Below are 22,669 nucleotides of genomic sequence, written 5' to 3'. Positions count from 1 at the left end.
TGTCATGATCACCATCTCTCTATTCAGCTGCACTCTCCATATGAATGCATGTGTTAGTTTCAATCTTTTCCATCTTCAAAAAAAAAACCCTTTTGCCATTACAACCACTTTAAGCATACTTTGCCTGCATAGAAATGCTTAGGTGTTCAGTGCATCCCTGTGTAGGCAGTCCCAGTCATGTCATTTGGGATGCAACAGTAGCACAAACAGAATCCCTGCTCCCAATTTGACATGCTGGTGGTGGTGCAGGTCCCTGAACGCATGCTGTTTGCAATCGAGGACGCAGTGTATAAACATGCCCCTCGCACAGGCATATACTTAAGTATGCCCATGTAAACGAGGCCTTTTTTTTTCCCTGCTGATTTATAATATATATATATTATGGGTTTATATGTTTTTAAATATAGACGTGTTTTTAAGTGTGTGTAAAATGTTAATAGAAAACCTGTGTGCTCTTGGAATCTCGTCACCCCACCACCTTAAAAGTAAAATTTCCCACAGACAGATATGGATGCAAACTGCAATTGTGACATTATAAAGTAAATTGGCATGAAAAGTCAAATCTTACTGCGGTTTCATTGGTTGTGAATTTTACTACTTGCAATGAAGCTTTTGAATATGAGTTATGATGAAGAGAGTGGTGGGGGGGGGGGGGGCGCATTCAGACGACAATGCCTTTGCGCAGACTGCAGAATGCCTCCCTTACTAGGAGCTGCAGTTCAAGGCAAGTTTGTTCTATTAGCAAAACTCAAAATTGTTTTTACTGCGCTATCCCAAAAGTGATAATGTGTATAAGGTTCAACTTAAATACTGTGAAAAAAGCTGCAACTAACAATGCGAGACACACACACTCAAAGTAACATACAAAATAAGCTGCGCTATGAATTGATTTGAAAAAATCGAGGAAAAAAAAAAAGAAAGAAAAAAAAACATTGAAAGGTTATGTTGAATACACATATATGCATATATACAATATCACATTGACATTCCTTATCACCAGTGATATGTGCAAAAAAAAAGGGAAAACAAACAGTGAAAAATATATATATAACAAAATACAAAAAATAAAATAAAAATAAATTCCACTCGAATAGGCTGATGTAAAAAGCCCACTTATATAGACAGTCCTCCAGGGGGTGACTTTTTATATTTTTCCTACAAGCAGTGACATGCAACTTCGACACTGGAGGTGGTATGGGGTACAATACAAAAGTGCCTCCACCCACGAGAAATGCTGCTGCTTACCAGCTCCCTAGATCTCTTTTTACGGAGATCTAACGTGCCTTTGGCTTCTACCCCAGCCTCGGGTCTTTCGGCAGCTGTCAACGCTAAGGGGATTCCTCACAGTCTCAGCATAAGATGTCATCTCGTATGGCATGTAAGTGTTCATCAGGCTTTAATTACTGTTTGTGTACCTGCTAGGGGGGGGGGGTCCTCCTAAACTTTGCTGACGACTGTTGTTCAAATTCTAAACTTTTACAGTTCCCATGGAATAAGACAGGATTATCAAGCTCAGTTTCAATGTGGGCGCATCAGCATTATGGTTGCCCCCAAAGGGCTGGTTGTATCTGTAGGACTAGATGTCCAGAGCCCCATCCCCCCCCCCCCCCCTAACATCTGATGTCAACAGTCCCCACCCTCCTTACATTACAGTGCACCCCCCTTACTTTTTGCTGCTGCAGGGAAGAAGCCGGAAGCGGAGCTGGGAAGCAGAAAGTGCAGGGTCTGGAGGAGGACCAGAGGAGAGTAGCAGTCAGGTGCCGGAGCCTTCTGAATGCTGAGACCAGTGGGGGTGAAGACAAACTTCACAGAGATGCTCAGGATCTGTAGAAGGTCCTGTCCTCTCTGCTGCTGACTGCTGAGATGAGGGGGGCACAGATGAACCTCTCTATGGCTGCATAGAGAAGCGCAGAATATGGCGGAGCAGTTCTGTCGTCTCTGCTGCCGATTGCTGAGACAAGGAGGGTTTTGCAGCTGCAGGAGAGATGTGAGGACCACATAAAATGTCCTGGTGGGCCGGATTCGGCCCTGAGGCCTTGTGTTTGACGCATGTGGAATAAGAGGTTAAAGGAAATCTCCAATGGAAACAACGTTTTTGCATACAGTTAACCCCTTAATGATCAGCGGTGTATTTTGTTAGATTTAAGCCAGAATGCATTTAGTGATTTTTTTAGCTACAAAAGTATTTGTATGCAGTGTAGCAGACCTTTTGCTGCAGTAAGGGGCATAGGAAAGAGGTTTTGCTGTCAAGTCTTGGGGGTGAAGGTGCTCTGCTCCCAGCACCTACCTTCACTGTTAGGGCCAAATCACACTTGTGTATTGCACTTTAGGTGTACTGCATTTTAGATGTGTTTTATATGCATTTTATTTTTTTTTTTAACAACAAGGGTGGTCTTTATTGAAGAAAAGTCAGTACATAATATACAGTTGTAAAGAAACAATATGGTAGGTACACAGGTATCACATGTTCTGCATAGGTAGGGAACAATGAACAGCACAAGAATAGTTGACCAAGTTTATAAAGATATTAAACAAAAATGGGGGGGGAGCAGGGGGGGCGAGAAATGGGGGGGGGGGGGAATGCGGGGGGGCGAAATGGGGGGGGGGGGACAGCCCGGACCACATCATATGACACACGATCATAAACAGCTCATGTAGGGTCAGTCCATGGCTGCCACACTCTTGTGAACTTCCGAGGGCACCCTCTATTCATATAGGTCATCTTGTACATAGGCAGGACCGCATTGATCGAGTCCTCCCAAGCCTCCACTGAGGGAGATCTAGGAGAGCTCCATTTCAATAAAATTTCCTTTTTTGCATAATAAAATAACAGTGACACCAGCAATTTTGTGTATCTAGGCCTCTGATCATCCTCATGTATACCCAGCAAGGCCATCTCAGGAGTTAGAGGTATTTGTAACTGTAGACGGGTATTAATAGCTTCCCCGACCGCAGCCCAATAGCGGGACAGTTTAGGGCAGGACCAGAACATGTGGATATAAGAACTGTCAGGAGATTGGCAGCGTAGGCAATTCGGGGATCTCCGAGGGTATATTCTATGCAGTCTCTGAGGCGTGAGATATATCCTATGTAAAAATTTCGTTTGAATTAATTTATCTTTAGAGGATATTACCAGTCTAGAGCTATCTTCGAAGCATTCCTCCCAAGCCTCTCTATCTAATGTTGGGACCTCAGCCACCCACCTGTTCCAGAGTGTATCCATCTTTGGGGAAGTTCTTCTAAGGAGGGTCAGATAAATTGTGGACAGGGGCTTGACTAAGCCCTCCTGAGCCAGCAAAGTCTCAACCTCATCAGATTCGAGAACTGGAGGTATGGGGAACTGTGCCCGGAATGCATGTTTTAGCTGATGGTAGCGGAATATCATCCACCCAGGCAGATCATATTTGCCCCTCAACTCCTGAAAAGATCTTAAGGATCCATTCGACATAATATCCTTCAGAAGTTTAATATTGTACCGGGCCCATATCCTCGGGTCAGGGATTGTTCTAAAGTGCGGGAGCAATGGGTTCCCCCAAAGTGGACAGAAGGGGGACCAACGGTTGGGAGAAAGAAACCTCTTCCTAGCCACGTTCCATACCCTAAGAGTGGCCCTGGCTGGGGTCGGCAAGGAAGGATAGGGCGAGGCTCCTCGATATATCAGGTTACCCAATTCCCTGAGCGAGCCCACAATCGCTGCCTCTAGGCAGACTGCGGCATTCGCTTTAGATTGCTCCAGCCACCACCTAACCGTAACCAGCATGGCCGCCCAATACAGCAGCAGATTAGGTAAAGCCAGGCCGCCACACTCAACAGGGAGCTGGAGAGTCAATCTACCCAACCTAGGAGGTGATCCCTGCCATAAAAAAGTTCCAATACAGCTATCCAGTTCCCTGAAAAAAGATTGGGGTATCCATACTGGACAGTTCCTGAAGATATAAATAAATTTTGGAAGATAGATCATCTTCAGGATATTTATCCGTCCCAGTAAATTCAGTGGTAGATTTGCCCATTTAGAGCAATGCTCCTTGAGCCTGGACACTACTGGCTGGAGATTGAGACGCCGAAAAGATTGGGGGTCCCGTGTAACCCTAATACCCAGATAAACAAATTCATCCAGCCATTTCAGTGCGGTCTGTGCCGCTGATTGTCTGGCCTGGGTATCAAGCGGGAACAGAACAGATTTGCCCCAATTGATACGGATGCCGGAAAACCGTCCAAATTGATCAAAGGCCTCCAAGGCGGCCTTCAAGGAGGGACCAGCGTCTTGTAGGTACAACAAAGTGTCATCCGCATATAATGAAATTTTCTCCTCCAGGGGGCCGACCCGCAGACCCCTAATAGTGTCAGATTCCCTGACTAAAACTGCTAGGGGTTCCAGGGCCAGCGCAAAAAGGCTGGGAGACAGAGGGCATCCCTGTCGGGTCCCCCTCTGGAGGAGAAAAAAGTCTGAGAGGGTGTTATTTACCCGTATTCTTGCCTTAGGGGTTTTGTACAGCAGCTCCAACCAGCGCAAAAAACGAGGCCCAACTCCAAATCTCCGCAACACCTCCCACAGATATTCCCATTCTACGGAGTCAAAAGCCTTCTCCGCGTCCAGAGAGGCTATGACTCTAGTGCCCACATTACTGTGAGAGGCTGCTAAGTTCAGAAATAACCGACGGATATTGATATCCGTGCCCTTCCCCGGCATGAACCCCGTCTGATCCACATGAATGAGATCTTCAATTACCTTACTAAGTCTACGGGCCAAGACTTTTGCTAGAAGCTTAGCATCCGCGTTAATCAACGAGATAGGCCGGTAGGAGGAACACTCCTCAGGATCCCTGCCAGGTTTGGGCACCAATACCACTATTGCTTCAGACCACGACTCCGGTAATGAGTCTAGGTTAAAGGATTGCTGCATTAATGAAGTGAACTTGGGGGCCAGGAATTCCTGGTAGACAGTATAAAAATCGATGGGAATTCCATCAGGCCCTGGAGCTTTCCCAGGTTGCATAGAGCCTAGTGCTTCCTGTATCTCTTCAAGTGATATATCTCTATCTAGTTCCACACTTTTATCCTTCTCTAAGGAGGGGAGCGGGATCCGGTCTAGATAACTAAGCAGTTCAGAGCTGTGAAAGTTTACTTTAGAGGAGTAGAGGGATTGGTAAAAAATAAGGAATCTAGCACTAATGTCCGCTGGAGCTGTTAGAAGACTACCATCCAGGTCTCTTAGTCTACCAATGTGAGTCGTGGCATATTGGCCCTTGGCCAGCCAAGCCAACAGCCTCCCGTTTTTGTCCCCATATTCAAACACTCTTTGGGCACTATCGAGCATAGACTTCTTAGTAAGTTCAACTCTAAATAGGGACAACTCACTCAAGGTATCCTGCCATGGGACATAATGCCCCTGATCGGGGGATCGAACATATTCGGCTTCTTTTATTTTTGCTTGTTCCTCCAGTTGCCTCAGGGACTGCACAGACTGCCTTTTTTTTTTAGCTATACGAGACATATATTCACCCCTGAGCCATGATTTAAGAGTATCCCATAACACTAGAGGGTCAGCAGAATCTGTATTAGTTATCCAGAAAGCACAAAGAGCCTCCTGCATCTCTTCTTGAATATCTGGATCTGCAATCCAGTATTTGGACAACCGCCACACCCTCACCCCCTCCATATCCGAGATCCTAACCGTAACAGACACCGGAGCGTGATCTGAGATTCCTCGGGAAAGGATCTCCGCCGAGACCACTCTGCGCAGCAAAGCAGGAGAGGCAAATACCAGGTCAATGCGGGACAGGGTCCGGTGTGTTGTGGAAAGGCAAGTGTATTCCCTATCTGATGGGTGAAAATGTCGCCAGACATCCGTCATGTGAAAGTTAGAGGCCCAACTGGCCAGACTCGGCTGTTGTACTCTAGAAACGTGCTGCCTGTCCATCTCCGGAAAGGGAGCCATATTGAAATCTCCAGTAATCAGAACCTGGTCCACATTATATAGCGTGATCTGTTGCATCAGCTTGTGTAGCACATCTATGTCAGCTGGGGGGGGAGATAGATCCCCACTATTACAACTGGTATCCTCGATATTAGAGCGTGCAGGAGCACATATCTACCCCCTGGATCCAGCTTAACATCTAAGAGCTGAAACGGTAGGGCCTTATGCACCAATACACTAACTCCTCTAGCATAATTGGAATAGGGAGCATGATAATGTGCCCCGACCCAAGCTCGCTTGAGGCTCAATATTCGGGAACCCATCAAGTGTGTTTCAACAAGAATACACACCTGCGGACGCAATTTCTTCAAATAGTTGAGCACCAGCGAGCGCTTTATGGCGGAGTTAAGGCCTCGCACATTCCACGTTATCACTAAACAGTCATCCATATTGTATGCACGGCAATATAATGGAGGGGGAGCATGCACGCCGCCCACTCACAGCTTCTCGCGAGAGTACCCCGTGCACGGCTCCACCCACAGCACAACCCCCATAAGGGGCACCCACATAAGTATTACCATCTGCACGAATACAGTAAGCACCAAGCAAATTCCTCAAAAGACCAACTTTAAGTACATAACATATGTATAACTTTAACACCCAAACCAGGACATCAAATGTCCCCACCCCCCTCCCCCCACCCCGCACACCTCTGAACAGTGAGGAGTGCTTGGATCCCAAAAAACCCATAGTCAATGACTATAACAGTAAAGTTGGGGACGTGAGTCCGAGATTAGACGCTACTGCATCAAAATGCCAAGGAGGCGCATCTGAGTGTAATATAAAAAAAAAAAAAAAGGGGGAGAAATAAGGGGAAGAAATAAAGAAAATATATAATAAGGAGGGGAGACTCATCCTTGAGCAATGGAGTAATATATACCAGAGGGTAGATCACCTGAGTAAACAGGGGCACATTCTTGAACGTTTATTGCATCTTACATCCAGCTGAGATTTGCAATAACAATAGTCTTGAAAAAACCAGCAGGGACCCAGATTAACAGGAGGAATAGTCATATAGATCTATGACCGACAAGATTGTCCGGGGGTCAGAGCGTTACCAGACCTAAATTCAAAAAGGAACAAGCCCTTCACATGTGTATCCACCATGAGGGTATTACATTGGAGTAATAATACATGTAACAGAAGAAAAAGGGCACAGACATCCGAAGGAAAAAAAAAAGAAAAAACAGGCAGGTCTGTCACAGAAACAGCAATTAGGAAGGATGATCCAAACATCAGTAGGACGGTATAACAGCACCTTACGGGGGTAGGGACTCCAGCCAGGCAGACGCATCTTTAGGGTTGGTAAAAAAACGTACCGTCTCGCCATCCACGACCCGTTTGGAAACAGGATACTGTATTTGATCCCTTTCTTCCGTAGGTCGGCCTTGACAGCATCGAAGGAGCGGCGTTGTCGCTGGGTTTCTATAGTGTAGTCCGGGAACAATAACAGTTTGGTGTTCCGATATGGTAGCTCACCCGCTGCCCGGGAGGCTCTCAGCAGTTCATCTCTATCCCGAAAATTAAGCAGTCGGAGGATGAGCGTGCGGGGAGGGGCACCTTCCGGACCAGGCCGAGGAGGCACGCGATGGGCCCTTTCTACTACAAAGTAAGGGGAGAGTTGTGCAGAAGGTAGCAGGGACCGCAGCAGTTCTTCTGTGAATAGGGCCGGCGTTCTTCCCTCAACTCCCTCTGGTAGCCCCACAATCCTTAGATTGTTTCTTCTACTGCGGTTCTCCGCATCCTCGGCTCTATACTCAAGAGCCCTCACCTTTGTTTGAAGGGTGCGGATAGATGCCGTATGATCATTTACAGTGTCTTCCACCGAGCCGACCCGACGCTCCGCCTCAGAAACCCTGGACCGAATCTTGTCCAAATCTTGCCTCAATAAGCCCACATCGAGTTGGACTTCTTCTATCTTAGAAGCCAGCGTTGATTGACAAGTGGTGACGGCAGATTGGCAAGAGGTAATAGCAGCCATGATGTCTGGTAATCCCGGGGGAATTGTAGAAGGGTCCGCCTCGTGGTCTGTTTGCGACGCCATGTTTGTATGGTGTACAGGAGATCTCTGAGCGCTAGGGACCGGGCCGGTTTCCTCAGATATGTTCAGGGGAAATTTCAGTTTCTTACCCCGCTTTTGCCCGCTGGGAGTTCTGGCAGGCATCCAGATGCTTAGGGACCCTCCGGTGAACACAGTTAAGCTATACGGATAATTTGTAGAGAAAACTCCAGGAGCTCACAGGGAACACGTCTGCTCAGTTCTCCATGCCGGCCACGCCCCCTTATATGCATTTTAAATACATTACCATTAAACTCTATAATATGCATTTTGAAGAAAGTGCTGCAAAGATCAAGCAAGCTGGAAGCGCACCGATTTAGGAACAAATAGGGTGCAACTTTTCATGCATTTTTAAACTGTCAAATCGCATGCCAAGTGACAGCAAGCAATTAGCGCACGATACTGTACATCTTTCAGAACATGACAATCACCAGCTCTCTGCTCAGGGAGCTGTGAGATCCAAGCCATCGGCAGTGTTCGATCGCTCGGTTCTCAGTGCAGAGGCGCCAGGGGACAGATGCTGCATCCACCTAGGTAAATATAAATCTGCAAACAAGCCGTACCTCTTTCTCTTTTAAAGTGTACTTATTCCAAAAAAATTGCGTTTGAAAAACCCCTGCACAAATACAGTGTGACATAAATAATTGCAACGATCTATATATATGTGTGTGTGTGTATTTTGTAGCAAAAAAAATGAAACCCTGTCGGAATAGTCCTGGTGTTCAAGTGGATAGAGAGCAACTTTCCTGTAGACCAAAACAAGGAATATATCAGGGATTCCTTTTTGTCCAATTCTGCTTTCTTGAGTTTCATGGGATGGGTGGGGAAATAGGCAGGTCTTTGCTTAACTCATGAAGGGGCTACCCTTTTCCAGCAATTGGTGATCTATTTCTTGAGTGATTAAATCACTTGTGTCCATTTCAATATAGTAATCGCCATTTATGACTACTAGCATTGAAAATATTCAGCCAACCTTGTATGTGGAGCAGATGATATCATTTTTTTAAATTTTGGTCTACAGATACAGTGCAGACACAAACAGGCTTAATTGTAAATAAATTCTCCCTACCACTATTTCTTGGTAAACAGATGTATCAGTGTGAAGTAGCAGATGTTTTTCATGTAAACATTTAAAGGCTGTTTCACAGTGCCTGGGTGACCCTAGTCCCCAATTTCCCCCCAAGTTTTCCAGACCTGAGCAAAGTCCTTTATAGTTACACTAAATTAAGCGCCATTAAACCCAAAACCAAAAATATAATATATTGCAGCTTACCAATCATTAGATGTGGTGGCTGCAATAGTTTTCTTTTTAATTTTTTTCCCCTCTGTTTTTACCTGGTGATCTGGCCAGTAACACCCCTCCTTTATTAGAGTGCCACCACTCTGGATGAAACAGCACAGGGGCACCTTTGGACAGCAGCATTGTTAGTCTGGGGGGATAAGCAGTGTTAGATGGACTAGCAGAATTAGATACACTCTAACAAATTGAAGCCCCAACTCCAGCTAAAACTTTATAAGCAGTTACAGCAATGTTTGTTTTTTGGGGGGGGTTTTTTTGGGATAAAGCTTTTACATAAAAGCTGATCCTTGTAAGCACCCCTGTCAGTGCTAAATGGCTTGTCTCATCCCTGTAACTGCTACATCTGCAAGATAGCTTGTTCTTTTGAAAAACAACAGACTTACTGGCTGGATGCCCTAGGGAAAATAAAGGAAAGCCTAAAAAAGAAAGTGAATGCCGACATCACATCTAAGAATAGGTAAACTGCAATATAATGTTTGTTTTTGGCTTTAATACCACTTTAAAATTGAAAAATTTGCATTGAAATATACAACTAGTCTACTTGTCCAGGGACTCCGATTACCCATCATAGTGTCATAGTGAACACCCTGCTATTTCAGAAAGTAATATTTAATGCTTCTGTTCTTCTTACAATACAGTCTCTGGGAGGTAACATTTCCACTTAAAAAGCAATCTTTGGATTCCAGTCAAGTAATTGTGTCTAGGCTCGGTCTCCAAGGCCGAGTTCATGGTGCTTTGGTCGCAGTGTGGGTGTATGCTAATTTTTAAGTACTAGCAAATTTTTGCTGCATTTTCTGAAAACGCACCAAAGAAAGTGGCCTGCAGGACTTATGGTGCACTGTCAAACTCTGCAAAAATGCATGACCTAATAGTAATCAATTGGACCGCAGCTTAAAACGCATGTAAACCACGCATACATGTGCACTGCTGCCAAAACGCAGTTTTAGTGGAAACACGAAGTGAGTACACGAAGAGGAGGCATTTTCTCAGGCTTCTGCTGTGCAGTCCGAGACACAGCATGAGGGACTAGTCTGAGCCACTCTTTCATACTGCTTACTGTATGTGTATGTAAGTGGATAATGAGCACAATCACCTAATACAATAAGTGACAATTTTACTCACTGCATTCAAACATAATCAGTACAACATAACGTGCAGTGTCAGCTACAGAGGAATTTGTGTGTCTGGTACTTGTGCTTTGTATATTGGTGTGTACAGGTAGGAGGAGGTGACTATCTGCAGATAACCCATTCACATCCAGATGAAACAAGATGATGTTGCATGTGCTTGAAGTCAAAAGGATGCTACAATCCCCTAGTCTGAGCAATTTCAGTCCTTGGATTCAGTGTGCACAGGGAGGGTCAGGCTCTGTAGTCAGCATTCAGGGCTTCAGAGAAAGATAACGCTGCTCCAGGTGATACCAGTCCGATAGATCAGAATGGGCTGGGTGCAAGCCCCGGCTCGCTGCCAAAGTTAGGAAAATGAAAGATACGGCTGCACACCACCACTGATCCAACATAGATTGATTGATAAGTCAGTATATATATAAATATATATCTATATAGATATATCTCACCCTGTGAATAGTATTACACGTTAAAAGCATATATGTCCAGTACAAATATAAAGAGAAAATATATGAAAATAACATATGTGACAAAAAATGGAAAATAAAAAATAAACAAAAAAATTAACTATACTGAAAAAATAATTATGTATAAAAAAAGAATCTTGATATATACATATATAACAAAGATACCAGAAAAGAAGGAAATAATCCAGAGATTAGGAATCCGAGAAGTAAGGTGACATTATAGGGTTTCTTATATAGAAAATAACCCCAAAAACTTTAGCATAGATTTAACCTTCAAGGTTTCCAATACAAGAACATATAAAAAGATGTTGGTATGAACACACAAAAAATATGTATATTAAGGTCCAAATCGGTCCCATATGACTCTAGTATACAAAATATATCAGTATGGATGAATATAGAACCAGAAGGACCGTATATACCAACTGGTATAGAAACTGTATGCGTATTTCATAACATTTAGTGTCCTATTACTTTTATATCAAATTAATTCTAATCGTAGTGACTGACATGGATGTTGGAGGGAATGGCAAGTGGAGCCGAAAGTTCCAGAATACATATTTCAGGCACAACATACGAGAGACCTCACCCCACCCCCCCACTACACTGTAGACATGCTCATAGAAGCAGTCCCTCAATCGCCTTGTGGTTCTACCCACATACTGGACAGAACATACACTGCAAGTGACCAAATATATAACATAATTGGTATTACAATTAAAGAATGACTTGATCTCAAATTCTCTTTGATTGGATGATGCTCAAAACATATTGCCCCCTAGAATATGGCTACAACAGGGGCAATCCGTTGACCCACACTTAAAATGTCCTTTAAAATGTAGCCATGTAAACGACTGTGATTTACCTTTGTCATATAAGCTGGGTGACAAGGATTGGTCCAATGTTGGTGCCCTTCTGGATACTATGTTGATCCCATTTTGTAGAATGTTTGCACATGTCTCATCCATATAGTGGATAGGTAAATATCGGATAGTGGCTCTAACATCGCTAAATTCCATACTGAACGGAGTAGATAAAGTTAATTTGTTTTTTTGGGAATCTAATTTCTTACTCCTGTTTTTATTCAATAAATCTTCCCTACTTTTATTTTTAGCAATCTTAAGAGCTCTATTGAGCATCCACTTTGGGTAACCCCTATCTAGGAACCGTTTATAAAGAGCACTGGCTTCCTTATTAAATTGTGATTCATTGCTACAAAAATGTTTTAATCGCAGGAATTGTCCTACGGGATACCTTTAATGGTATGTTTGGGATGCCCCGACTGGGCTAAGAGTAGTGTGTTCCCGGTTTGTGTACCCGGTTTTCCCGAGTGTGGCTCGGGGTTAAAATTCAGTACCATTAGCGGTAACCCCGAGCCACACTCGGGATCGCATTGCAGGATCCTGGGGCGGCGTTACTTACCTTGTCCCCGGGATCCTGCGATGTCCCCCGCAGTGTCCGAGGGCTCCGTCCTCCTCCGAAGCCTCTCCGTGCCAGGCTCCGTTCCCTGCGAGCGGCGCGACGCACGGGGGCGGAGCCTGGCGGCAAATTCAAAAAACTGTCAAAATCATAACACATACAGTACTGTAATCTTACAGATTACAGTACTGTATGAAATGATTTCACATCCCTTTTGTCCCCAGTGCTCTGGCCCATGCCCTGCATGCAGTTTTACATGATATACACTGTTCTTTCTGCCTGGAAACTGGAGATTGTCCATAGCAACCAAAAAGTGTCCCTTTACGTCAAAAGTGGCTTTAGACCAGCTAGAAAACAGCGATAATAAATTAGAACACTTGCAGAATTGAGCGATAGTGAATTGTGGGGAAATTTATTTTATTACTATTTTTTTTTATTTTTTTTTATTATTTATTTTTATTTATTATATTATAATTTATGTTTTTGTGTTTCAAACTTTATCATACCCGGGATATCTACTAGACTCTGGTTTGGACAGATTTAAGTGTGTTATTGTTAAGATTTACAGACCTACAATATAAAACGCCAAATTTCCATGCAAAATAATGGTACCGCTTTCAGCACCTAAAATCCGAAATAATCATACCGCCAGGGAGGTTAATGCTTCAGTTGTTCCTTAGGTTTTGAAGAAGCACTAGTTAAGTGTGAAACGCATCACCTCTTCTGTGTCCTTGTCTTGGTGGCAGCTATGATGACATTGACTTATCAATAAATTTACGTTGGGCCGTTGGTGTGCTGCCATATCTTTCTTTTTCCTAACATTCAGGGCTTATTTGCACCTGTGGCCTGGGGTGGTAAAAATAGGTGAATCAGCCACAGTTTTATGGCCCCTCTTAACTTTACACAGCAACCAAAAGTGGTTGTACACATGCTGCAGCAAAAATTATGGTGTGGGTTTTTTGGGGGTTAAAATTGACAGTGAAGAGGTGACATATTGCCTCGATGCTGCCCTGTCAATCACCCTCTAAAAAGTGATACATCAGAATTACTTTTCAGAGGGGCAGCAGGGGCTGCTGCAAGTGTAGATGAGACCTTACTCATCCAGATAAAACTAGCTTTATGGAAGTTGTGTGTGCTTAACGCAGGAAAGAAATTTGCTCGATTCCCCCATCAACACAGGCAGTGTTTATTGTGGGAATCCCTCTTGCCGGGTCATTGTCTTCTCCTGACAGGGGAAGCTGTACCTGCTGGGAGAATACCGTAATTATTGCTAGAGGCTATAGCAGCAGCTAGCAATAATTGCAGGTAAAACACAGCATGCTAGTTTGTACCCAAGTTCATCAATCAACTTGGCACATTCAGCCTTGCCAATACATGGTTCGAACATGTATGGCCTGCCATTAACTATGTTAACCACTTGCCGCCCGTATAACTTATACGGCGGCAAGGTGACACTTCCGGGTTTGGGGCACGCGTGCCGCCGGCGACCCACTCCCACTGTGATTATACACAGCGGGAGCTGATCTGCGGGTACCGGGGACTCTATGTCCGTTGGCACCTACCGATCATCTAGGTGGCAGAACGGCGATCTGCCAGTAGAGAAGGCATAGATCCTCTGTTCCTACAAAGCAGGGACATTGATCCATGCCTTCCCCTAGTAAAAGCGCCTCCCACAGTATGCACACTAGCTAGGCACACAGTTAACCCTGATGTTTAACACCTTCTCAGCCAGTGTCATTAGTACAGTGACCGTGCATATTTTTAGCACTGGTCCCCAAAAAAGTGTCAGTGTCTGACTGTCTTCCGCATATCGCAGTCCCGCTATAAATCACTGATCGCTGCCATTACTAGTAAAAGATAAATAAAACTGAAATAAATAAAAATATCTCATAGTTTGTAGACGCTAACACTTTTGCTCAAACCAATCAGTATACACTTATTGGGATTTTCTTTAGCAAAGATATGTAGCAGAATACATGTTGGTCTAAATTTATGAAGAAATTTGTTTTTTTTGTTTTTTTTTTTTTGTTTTTTTTGTTTTTTTCAAATTTTTTTTTTTAATAGGTTCTATAGCAGAAAGTAAAAAATATTTTTTTTCAAAATGGTCATCGTTTTTTTTTATAGTGTAAAAAAATAAGAACAGCGTCACACCACCACGCAATTGTTAAAGTAATGCAGCACCGTATCGCAAAAAATGGCCTGTTCATGAAGCGGGGTAAATCTTCTGGAGGCCAAGTGGTTAAATTAAGAAGTAAATTTGTTCAGTTGAGTTTTATTCTGTTTTCCTGTAATGCCTTTGGAATGTTCTTGAAAAGTAGGACACGCATTTACATAATTGACATTACCGTTCAATCTCTTCCAGTCTTTGATTTTGTTTTTTATCCTTTCTTTGTCACTGGCTCACATTCCTTTTTGTTTGCTCCCTCTATTTCGTTTTATGTGTAGGGAGCAGTGATGGCTCTGAGCTCAGTGAAGATATGTCATGGCCAGCATTTGAAAGGTAAGCACAAGTATGCTGCTCTTTTACCTCCTAGAGAAAAACAAATGGGGAGCTTTATATTTCTAAGGGCTACTGCCCCGTGTCGCTTTCTTTTTTTTTTTTTTTTTTTTTGTTAAAGTAGAAGTCCAGAATTTTTTTTTCTTCTGTATCAATTATTCCTCCTATTTAGGAGGTGTTACTGTTTACATCATTGCTTTGCTTCCAGCATTTTTGTGATCTCAGATATTAAATGTTAGTCCCGATCTGGGTTATAGTTATGTGCACTGTTCTAGTGGCACTGTAACATTTGTGCCTTTACACAAAATACCTCTATGCATAGCTCAGCAAATCAGGTGTCATGTGACACATACTACCAAGAGCATCTGCAACAGCCCGCAATGCTAGACTGCATCTTCTGAAATGGGGAGCAGGACAGTGTGACCTGATATGAGATGACAATTTTATGATACTTAAACAGAAGCCATAAGCGACTCGGCAGTGACCGCTAAGTGGTTATTAAGTGACAATGTTCTGTTACATATTCATTTTCATATTAAGTAGGTCCAAGAGGAAGATAATACACTTGCATAGTACTATATACATTTGCATTGCTATATAAAGCCTAATTATGTGTTTAAATTTAACAGTACGACTGGGAAATCAAAAAATAGAAACCAACAAGTCAAATGATAAAAACATTTGCAAGTAATATTCTAGACTATTTGCCAAATTATTAGATATTTGCTGTTTTGAGGAAACAGCCAGGCAGCAGTCTGACTGGTCTGACACAATGGTTTTGGTTGTGGGGAAAATGCGTACGGAAGCAGCATGACTAAAGCTGGCCATAGATGAATTGAAATTTGTCTGTCTGGTTCAGCAGGACCCCCCTGAATTTTGATCCACTTCTCTCAAATGGGATTGTTGGAAATTTTTTGTTCGATCAGCACTGCAGCCAAGTGCCTGCAGATCAGTGTATTTTGACAGCAGAAGAGTCACCGCTGTCAGAATACAATAGCGCAATGGGGAGAATTCTAACATTCCCTCCTAGAGATGGGCTCGGGCGCGTTCAAAATCCCACATGCCCGTTCCCGCCAGGAAGCCGACGCTGCGCATCGCTAATCACAGGCAGTGAGACATTTCCCGATCCACAGCTGCACAGATCGGGAAATGTCTCACTGCCTGTGATTAGCCATGTGCAGTGTCAGTTTCCTGGCAGGATCGGGCATGTGGGATATTAAACGCGCCCGAGCCCATCTCATTTCCCTCCAAATGTGTGGATTGGGGAATCTGTGTTTTTACAAAAATTCAATCTATGGCCAGCATTACTCTTACTGTGCTCAAGACACAGTCCTTGTACATAGGCCCTTCAGCCATTATAGGAAATGTGTGTACAACAAGTCTCTACACAGTATTTGCAAAACTTTGGCAAACTTCAAGCAGCTTTTATGTCAAACATAAAGAAGTACCATCACAACCTAGAATTCCTTGCTGAACCCTACAGGGGGCAAAGTGCATGTAAAACTTGTTCGTGTTCTGATCCATGGCCACATTATGCAGGAATAAAAAAATTCTGCTGGCTGTCATTTTCTCCTAGGTTAAAATCCAATTTATGGGTGTTCCTAGGAGGAAGTTACAGAATGGCATTACCAACGCCCCCTCTCCTCCCCTCTTTTATTTTTGGTGTACTAGCTGTAAGGGAGTGTGTAACAGAAGAGAGTGCTTCTAGCAGTGAGTGCAAGAGATATTTGTGAATAGCTTATGCTTTCAGCAAATTCATCCCCCTTTTAATTTACAGCCTCTTACAATATATCAAGTCTGTCCATCAAGCGACCACAAGCTTTTTAGATTTCCAAATATATCAGACCACACTGTTGAAATGGCAACAAACTATGATATTTCAAATTGTACTTGGATGATGATGAGAGCTCATGAAATTGGGGTCAAACATATTATAAAACATTCCCTCTGTTTCCTCTGCTCTCAGTTGCATAAGAGCTGGGGGGGGGGGGAGCAACAGTACACTGAGCTTCCCAGTGAATGGCTGTGTCAGGACAAGTCTGATCATTGATGGCGAGCAGGCTGAGTTCCCAGCATAGCTAGAGAACTGACCACGGTGTGCTCTCCTGCTTAGTGTGATCAGTTTTTAATAGGAAAGCAGAGGGACTGCCAGGGATTTCACACATCAGAAACAATATAAAGAGAACAGGATTTTTTTTCATACAAGTACATGGTACAGCAGGCACATATCAGGAATATGAATGGTGGGCTAACAAACTCTTTAAGAGTCAGTGATGGCCCTAAAATTATTCCTCTCTGACCTGTGCAGCAGTACCAAACATATGTTGTGCAATTGAAGTTTACATATGTGAGTGCATCCTAGGTGTGCAGTTTGAATTACAATTGTTCATTTTATTCAATTTTTAAATTTTTTTTCAAATGTTTACATTTTTTACAAGTCCCTCATGTGATAGCATTGTGAAGATGACCGGTCCTGTTTATGGAGACCTCCAGGTTCTGCCATCTCTGCTGCCTGTAGAAGTGATCAAGCACAGGGCATAGAGATGAGATCCTGTGTATAAATTTAAAAAGAAAAGCTTTACAGCTGCAATAAACCATTATATTATTTGTGTTCATGTCATTGGTAGCCGAAGGGTTGAAGGGTGGTAAACATTTTAGAGCTAAAGGGTGTTTTAAAAATGTCAAGAAAACTGCTTCAAGCTTATTTGAAAGCTTTCCAAATCCTTTGTAAAAAGCTGTTGTACACACTGTTCTTATTACACAGGCTGAAATCCATGTGGACAAGGCCTTGTACAGTTTGATGTCATTAAGTTTATCTTCCATATGCCAATTACCAATTGACTGAAAATGCATATCCTGTGGCTAAAGGCCATACTTACCATATACAAAATTACATAGTACTGGTTGCTTTCTTGTTCCCAAGTATCACTGTAATCAAATTCTACAAGAACACAGAGTTGGCCAAATAAGGGCATTCATACTGAATACAGGTCCATTCTTGTTCTAGCCCCAGATGTATGTCTTGTTTTTCAATATCCATAGGCCCTAATGAAGCTTAGTTTTAGGTTTATTCTAATATGAGTGAAACAAAGTTCCAAACAGTTGTCTTGAGAACCCAAAAAGTCCTTTATTTTTTTTCCATCAATAACAGGAAAGCAAAAGCAGCCACAACGTTTTTCAGGGGATTGAAAACTTCCCCTTCATCAGGGCTTGACAATTTTTGCAAGAAGAATAAGGGATTTTCTACTCTCAAGACAATTGTTTGGTGCTCAATTTGGTTCACTTATTTGTAGATTTATGAATTTATGTGACCTTTTTCTCCCCGGGGGGGGGGGTGTCCTGCTTTGTCGAAAGCTGCCAATCCTAAAGCCATCAGGTACAACCTACTATTCCTTTTGATGGGTTATATATTTAAGTCCAGCCCCTTTGTTCTGAGGAACACTGCCAAGTAGATTGTCTAAAATGTCCAGCCCACTTTTAATACAATAGGCATGTTCAGTTACACTACTCTCCCTGGCAAGTCCTACCAGCAGGTGAGTGTTGTCAAATGCAACCACGTGTACGATCCATTAGCACAGTGGTTCTCAACTCCTGTCCTCAGAACACACTAACAGGCCAGAATTGCAAGATAACTGAAATACATTACAGGTGATATCATTTGCTGCTCAGTGATTGCAGTATTCTAGTCTACATCTCCCCAAGGTAATACTTAAAATCTGGCCTGTTAGTGGGTCCTGAGGACAGGAGTTGAAAACCACTGCATTAGAACTTGAGAGGTAAAGTACCTGTCTCTTCCTATCATGGATAGTTTCAGAAAATAGGATTTTCACTTATTATCATAAGGATGGCTCTGGATGTGGGCCCGAAAAACAATTTATAATGAAAAGTTACCACACTTGTGGTCATGAAATGTGCAGCTACCTAGAGGCCGTGTTATCTAAGCACTGTGGAAGATGGAGTGAATACATTCTTTGCATCTGTCACACAGGAAATTCCAGCCATACATTTCTGTATAATGAAGGAAAGACCAGAAAATCGGTGTGCTTCAGACATGACAATATGTAAAGGAAGAACTGTTTTTATTGTCTATAGCAACAAATTCCTTTTTTTATTCTTTTGACCAGTGTAGTTAATTATGCAAAAGTTAAGTCCCACTCACCTTTGCAGATTGCCATCTTTGCTTCATAGAGCAGACAGAGCAGCTTTAATAGGCTGCTTCAGATTGCTACTAGTATCCATGGAGTATTATCTGCCTTTTCTGTATATCCTGTTGTGGTAACAATCTGTAAGTAACACTGCCAATCTGTAATGGAATCCAACAGGAACAGATTGTACCATTCTCTGGGGCCGGTGACACGAGGGTCATGGAATGGCTACCGGGGCCCATTGAAGGCCAGCAGGTATTATGGCAGCACAATGGTGATGGTGGAGTTGTGGTACAGGCTGAGTTAATTTTCTTCTCTCTTGGTTGCTGGGCACTCTTCTTCTGCTTTTGGGGATTATTTGTTTTGGTGTGTGTTGAGTCTCTCAGATTTCCAAATATTTAAATCTTTTGTTCATAAGCTTTTATAGATGATAATTTTTCTGTTGCACAATTCTATAATTGCATTTTATGTTTTGCACAGCAAATAAACAGCTGTCAATTATTGCATTAAAAAAAAAATTAGTGCATGGCATAAGCTCTTTCGAAATTTCTTTTCACATCCTAAATTATTTGTCAAAGGGGTATTTTTACACTTTAATTACATCATTACATTTAATTACAGTTGAACTAATGTCTGGGGTCTGGAGACATGCAGATTTGAAAAAAAAAATCATCTATCATTACTTTAAAGGATTTCCCTGTTCCTCCTAAGCTGTATGCTGAGACCTTAGAAATGGTCAGAATATACAAGCAATACTCGTAAACCAAAGTATTATTTGCTTCTATTGTTTGTTTGTTTTTTGGCTAACCTTAAAAATATCTGTGCAGTGGCAGAGAACTCTTATAAAATCGCTGCATGTTTTGTGTTGGGGCCCATTCATACATATCTGGTCAAATGCGGTCCATTAACACACATTGCTTATGTTAGCTCTGAAAAGGTTGCTAATGTGCCACATTGGTTCTAAAATTGGACTTGCACCACTTTTTCCACAGTGCATCTCTATACAGTCATTGTTTTTCACATAAACATTTTAACTAGTTGGCTAAGGAGACAGCATAACAGAAGAAACCTACCATATGAGGCACTGCCAATTAAAACTTCATCTGATAATCAGATCTCTCAGCAGGGATCAGTCACTGCTGATGCTTAACTCATCTTTTACTATTGCACTTTAAGAACAGGCTTTGAAATCAAAGATGCAAACTGAGAAGGCGCCAAGCTAAAAAGGGAATGAAGTTCCACCTCTGCTCAAGAAAAGAGTGCAAAATATCTATTTGGGTTTGAAAGCAGAAAAAATGGGCATTGCAGTTTGTTGTGTATGGGGCTGCAAAGCTGCAGACCAGTCAAGGTGACTATGTTGACGTGTCCACAGCCAAGTGCCTACAATGGGCACGTGAGCACCAGAACATGACCACAGAGCAATGAAAGAAGGTGGCTTGGTCTGATGAATCCAATTTCCTTTAAAATCATGTGCATGGCTGGGTGCGTGTGTGTTGCTTACCTGGGGAAGAGATGGTACCATATTGCAGTATGGGAAGAAGGTAAGTTGGTAGGGGCAGTGTGATGCTTTGGAGATGTTCTGCTGGTAAACATGGAGTCCTGCCATTCTTGTGGATGTTACTTGACACATACCACCTACATAAACATTGTTGGTGGCCAGGTACACCCCTTCATGGAAATGGTATTCCATGATGGCAATGGCCTTTTTTAGAAGGCTATTGCACCCTGCCACACTTCAAGAATGGTTTGAGGTGTTGTCTTGGCCTTCAAATTCTCCAGATCTCAGTCCAATGAGCATCTGTGGGATGTACTGTAAAAACAAGAAACCAGGCCGATTCATGGAGGCCCCATCTAGCAGCTTAGAGGGCTTAAGGGTCTGCTACTGACGACTTGGTGCCCGATTCCAAAGCATACCTTCAGAGGTATGTGCAATTCAATTAACCACTTTAGCTCCGGTAGGTTTACCCCCATTCATTACCAGGCCATTTTTTGTGATATGGCACTGCATTACTTTAACTGACAATTGTGTCCTTTTTTTTTTTCCCCCACAAAAAATAAGATTTCTTTCAGTGGTATTTGATTACCTCTGCGTTTTTTGGGGGTTTTTTTGTGTGATATAAACAAAAAGACTGACCATTTTGAAAAATAAAAAACTATTTCTTAGTTTCTGCTGTAAAACACATCTAATAAAAACATTTTAAAAAATTGAATTTCTTCATCAATTTAGGCCAATATGTATTCTGCTACATATTTTTGGTAAAAAAAATCCCAATAAGCGTATATTGATTGGTTTGCGCAAAAGTTATAGTGTCTACAAATTATGCGATAGATTTATGGAATTTTTTTTTTTTTTTTTTACTAGTAATAGCGTCACTCAGCGACTGATAGCGGGATTGCGCCATTGTGGCAGACAAATTTTGGGGGATCAGTGACACCAATACTAGTGATTAGTGCTTAAAAAAAAAAAAAAAATGCACGGTCACTGTACTAATGACACTGGCTGAGAGGGGGTTATTAGGGGCAATCAAAGGGTTAAATGTGTTCCCTGGAAGTACTTCCTAACCATGTGGGGGTGCTTTTACTGTGGAAAGGCAGAGATCCATGTTTCTGCTTAGCAGAAACACAAGATCACTGCCTTTCCTTGTCATAGAACGGCGATCTGCCTGTGTCACAAACGATCGCTCGCTGATTGGCTCCTGCTGTGTGCAATCACAGCGGAAGCGGGTCGCTGGCGGCATGCGTGCACGCTGCAGACCTGGAAGCACGAAATGACATACAGGTACGTGATTTCACACAAAAGAGCCGCCGCCCCGCAGTACATGTGCGTGGAGCAGTTGGCAAGTGGTTAAAAATAAACTGAAATCTTTAAAGTGGGAAAAGAGAAATAAAAAACTAACAGTAACGTGGTTGCATAAATATGTGCACCCTCAAACTAATACTTTGAAGTACCAGATCTTGCCCTAGGAATTTTTGCCCGTCCTTCCTTTTAAAAGTGCTCCAACGCTGTCAGAGAAGGGCATCGTCTGTGCACAACTCTCTTCAGGTCACCCTACAGATTTTTAGTTGGATTCAGGTCAGGGCTCTGGCTGGGTCATTGCAAAACGTTAATCTCCTTCTAGAGAAGCCATCCTTTTTCTTGATTTGAAGGTGTTTGGGTTTGTAGCAGAGGTCTGGAAGTTTTGAGGCAAAATTGACTGATATTTGGAACTGTTCATAAGTCTCTCCACCTTGACTAAAGCCCCAGTTTGAGATGAAGAAAAACAGCCCCAAAGTATAATACTGCCACCACCATGCTTCACTGTGTGTATGGTGTTCTTTTGGTGATGCGCAGTGTTGGTTTTGCGCCAAACATACTTTTCGAAACATACTTTCAAAATAGTTAAATCTTGGTCTCATCAGACCATAACACATTTTCCCACGTTTTTGGCAGACTGATGTAGGCTTTTGAAAAGGCTTCCAACCAGCCACCTTACCCCACAACCTAGACATATGAGGAATATGGAAGTTTGTCGTCACATGTAGTACACATGTAGCACTTTCCAGAAATTCCTGCAGCTCCTTTAATATTGCTTTAGGCCTTTTCTTGTGTTTTTTTTTTTTTTTTTTTTTCCCCCCATTTTGGAGGGACGTCCAGTTCTTGGTAATGTCACTGTTGTGCAATGTTTTCGCCACTTGTTG

At 42.7% G+C, this 22,669-nt stretch overlaps 1 protein-coding gene across 6 annotated transcripts in view; it reads left to right on the top strand.

The window, feature by feature from the left end:
* RALGPS2 (Ral GEF with PH domain and SH3 binding motif 2) overlaps positions 1 to 22,669 on the top strand; it is a 397,229-nt gene that overhangs the window by 349,431 nt on the left and 25,129 nt on the right. For 4 of the 6 annotated variants that reach the window (XR_012235342.1, XM_073593380.1, XM_073593379.1 and 1 more), the window contains 2 exons: positions 14,795 to 14,849; positions 19,169 to 19,246. Coding sequence is in view for 5 of the 6 variants with exons in the window: in XM_073593380.1 (XP_073449481.1) it covers positions 14,795 to 14,849; positions 19,169 to 19,246 (133 nt within the window). In the remaining variant the exon portion in view is untranslated. The remainder of the gene's footprint in view (positions 1 to 14,794; positions 14,850 to 19,168; positions 19,247 to 22,669) is intronic. The other 2 variants (XM_073593383.1, XM_073593384.1) reach the window with 1 other exon arrangement.

This window comes from Aquarana catesbeiana, linkage group LG07 (genome assembly GCF_042186555.1).
Source record: "Aquarana catesbeiana isolate 2022-GZ linkage group LG07, ASM4218655v1, whole genome shotgun sequence".
Lineage (NCBI taxonomy): Eukaryota > Metazoa > Chordata > Amphibia > Anura > Ranidae > Aquarana > Aquarana catesbeiana.
Note: the sequence above shows the minus strand (reverse complement) of the source record. Positions and strands in the feature narration are given on the sequence as shown.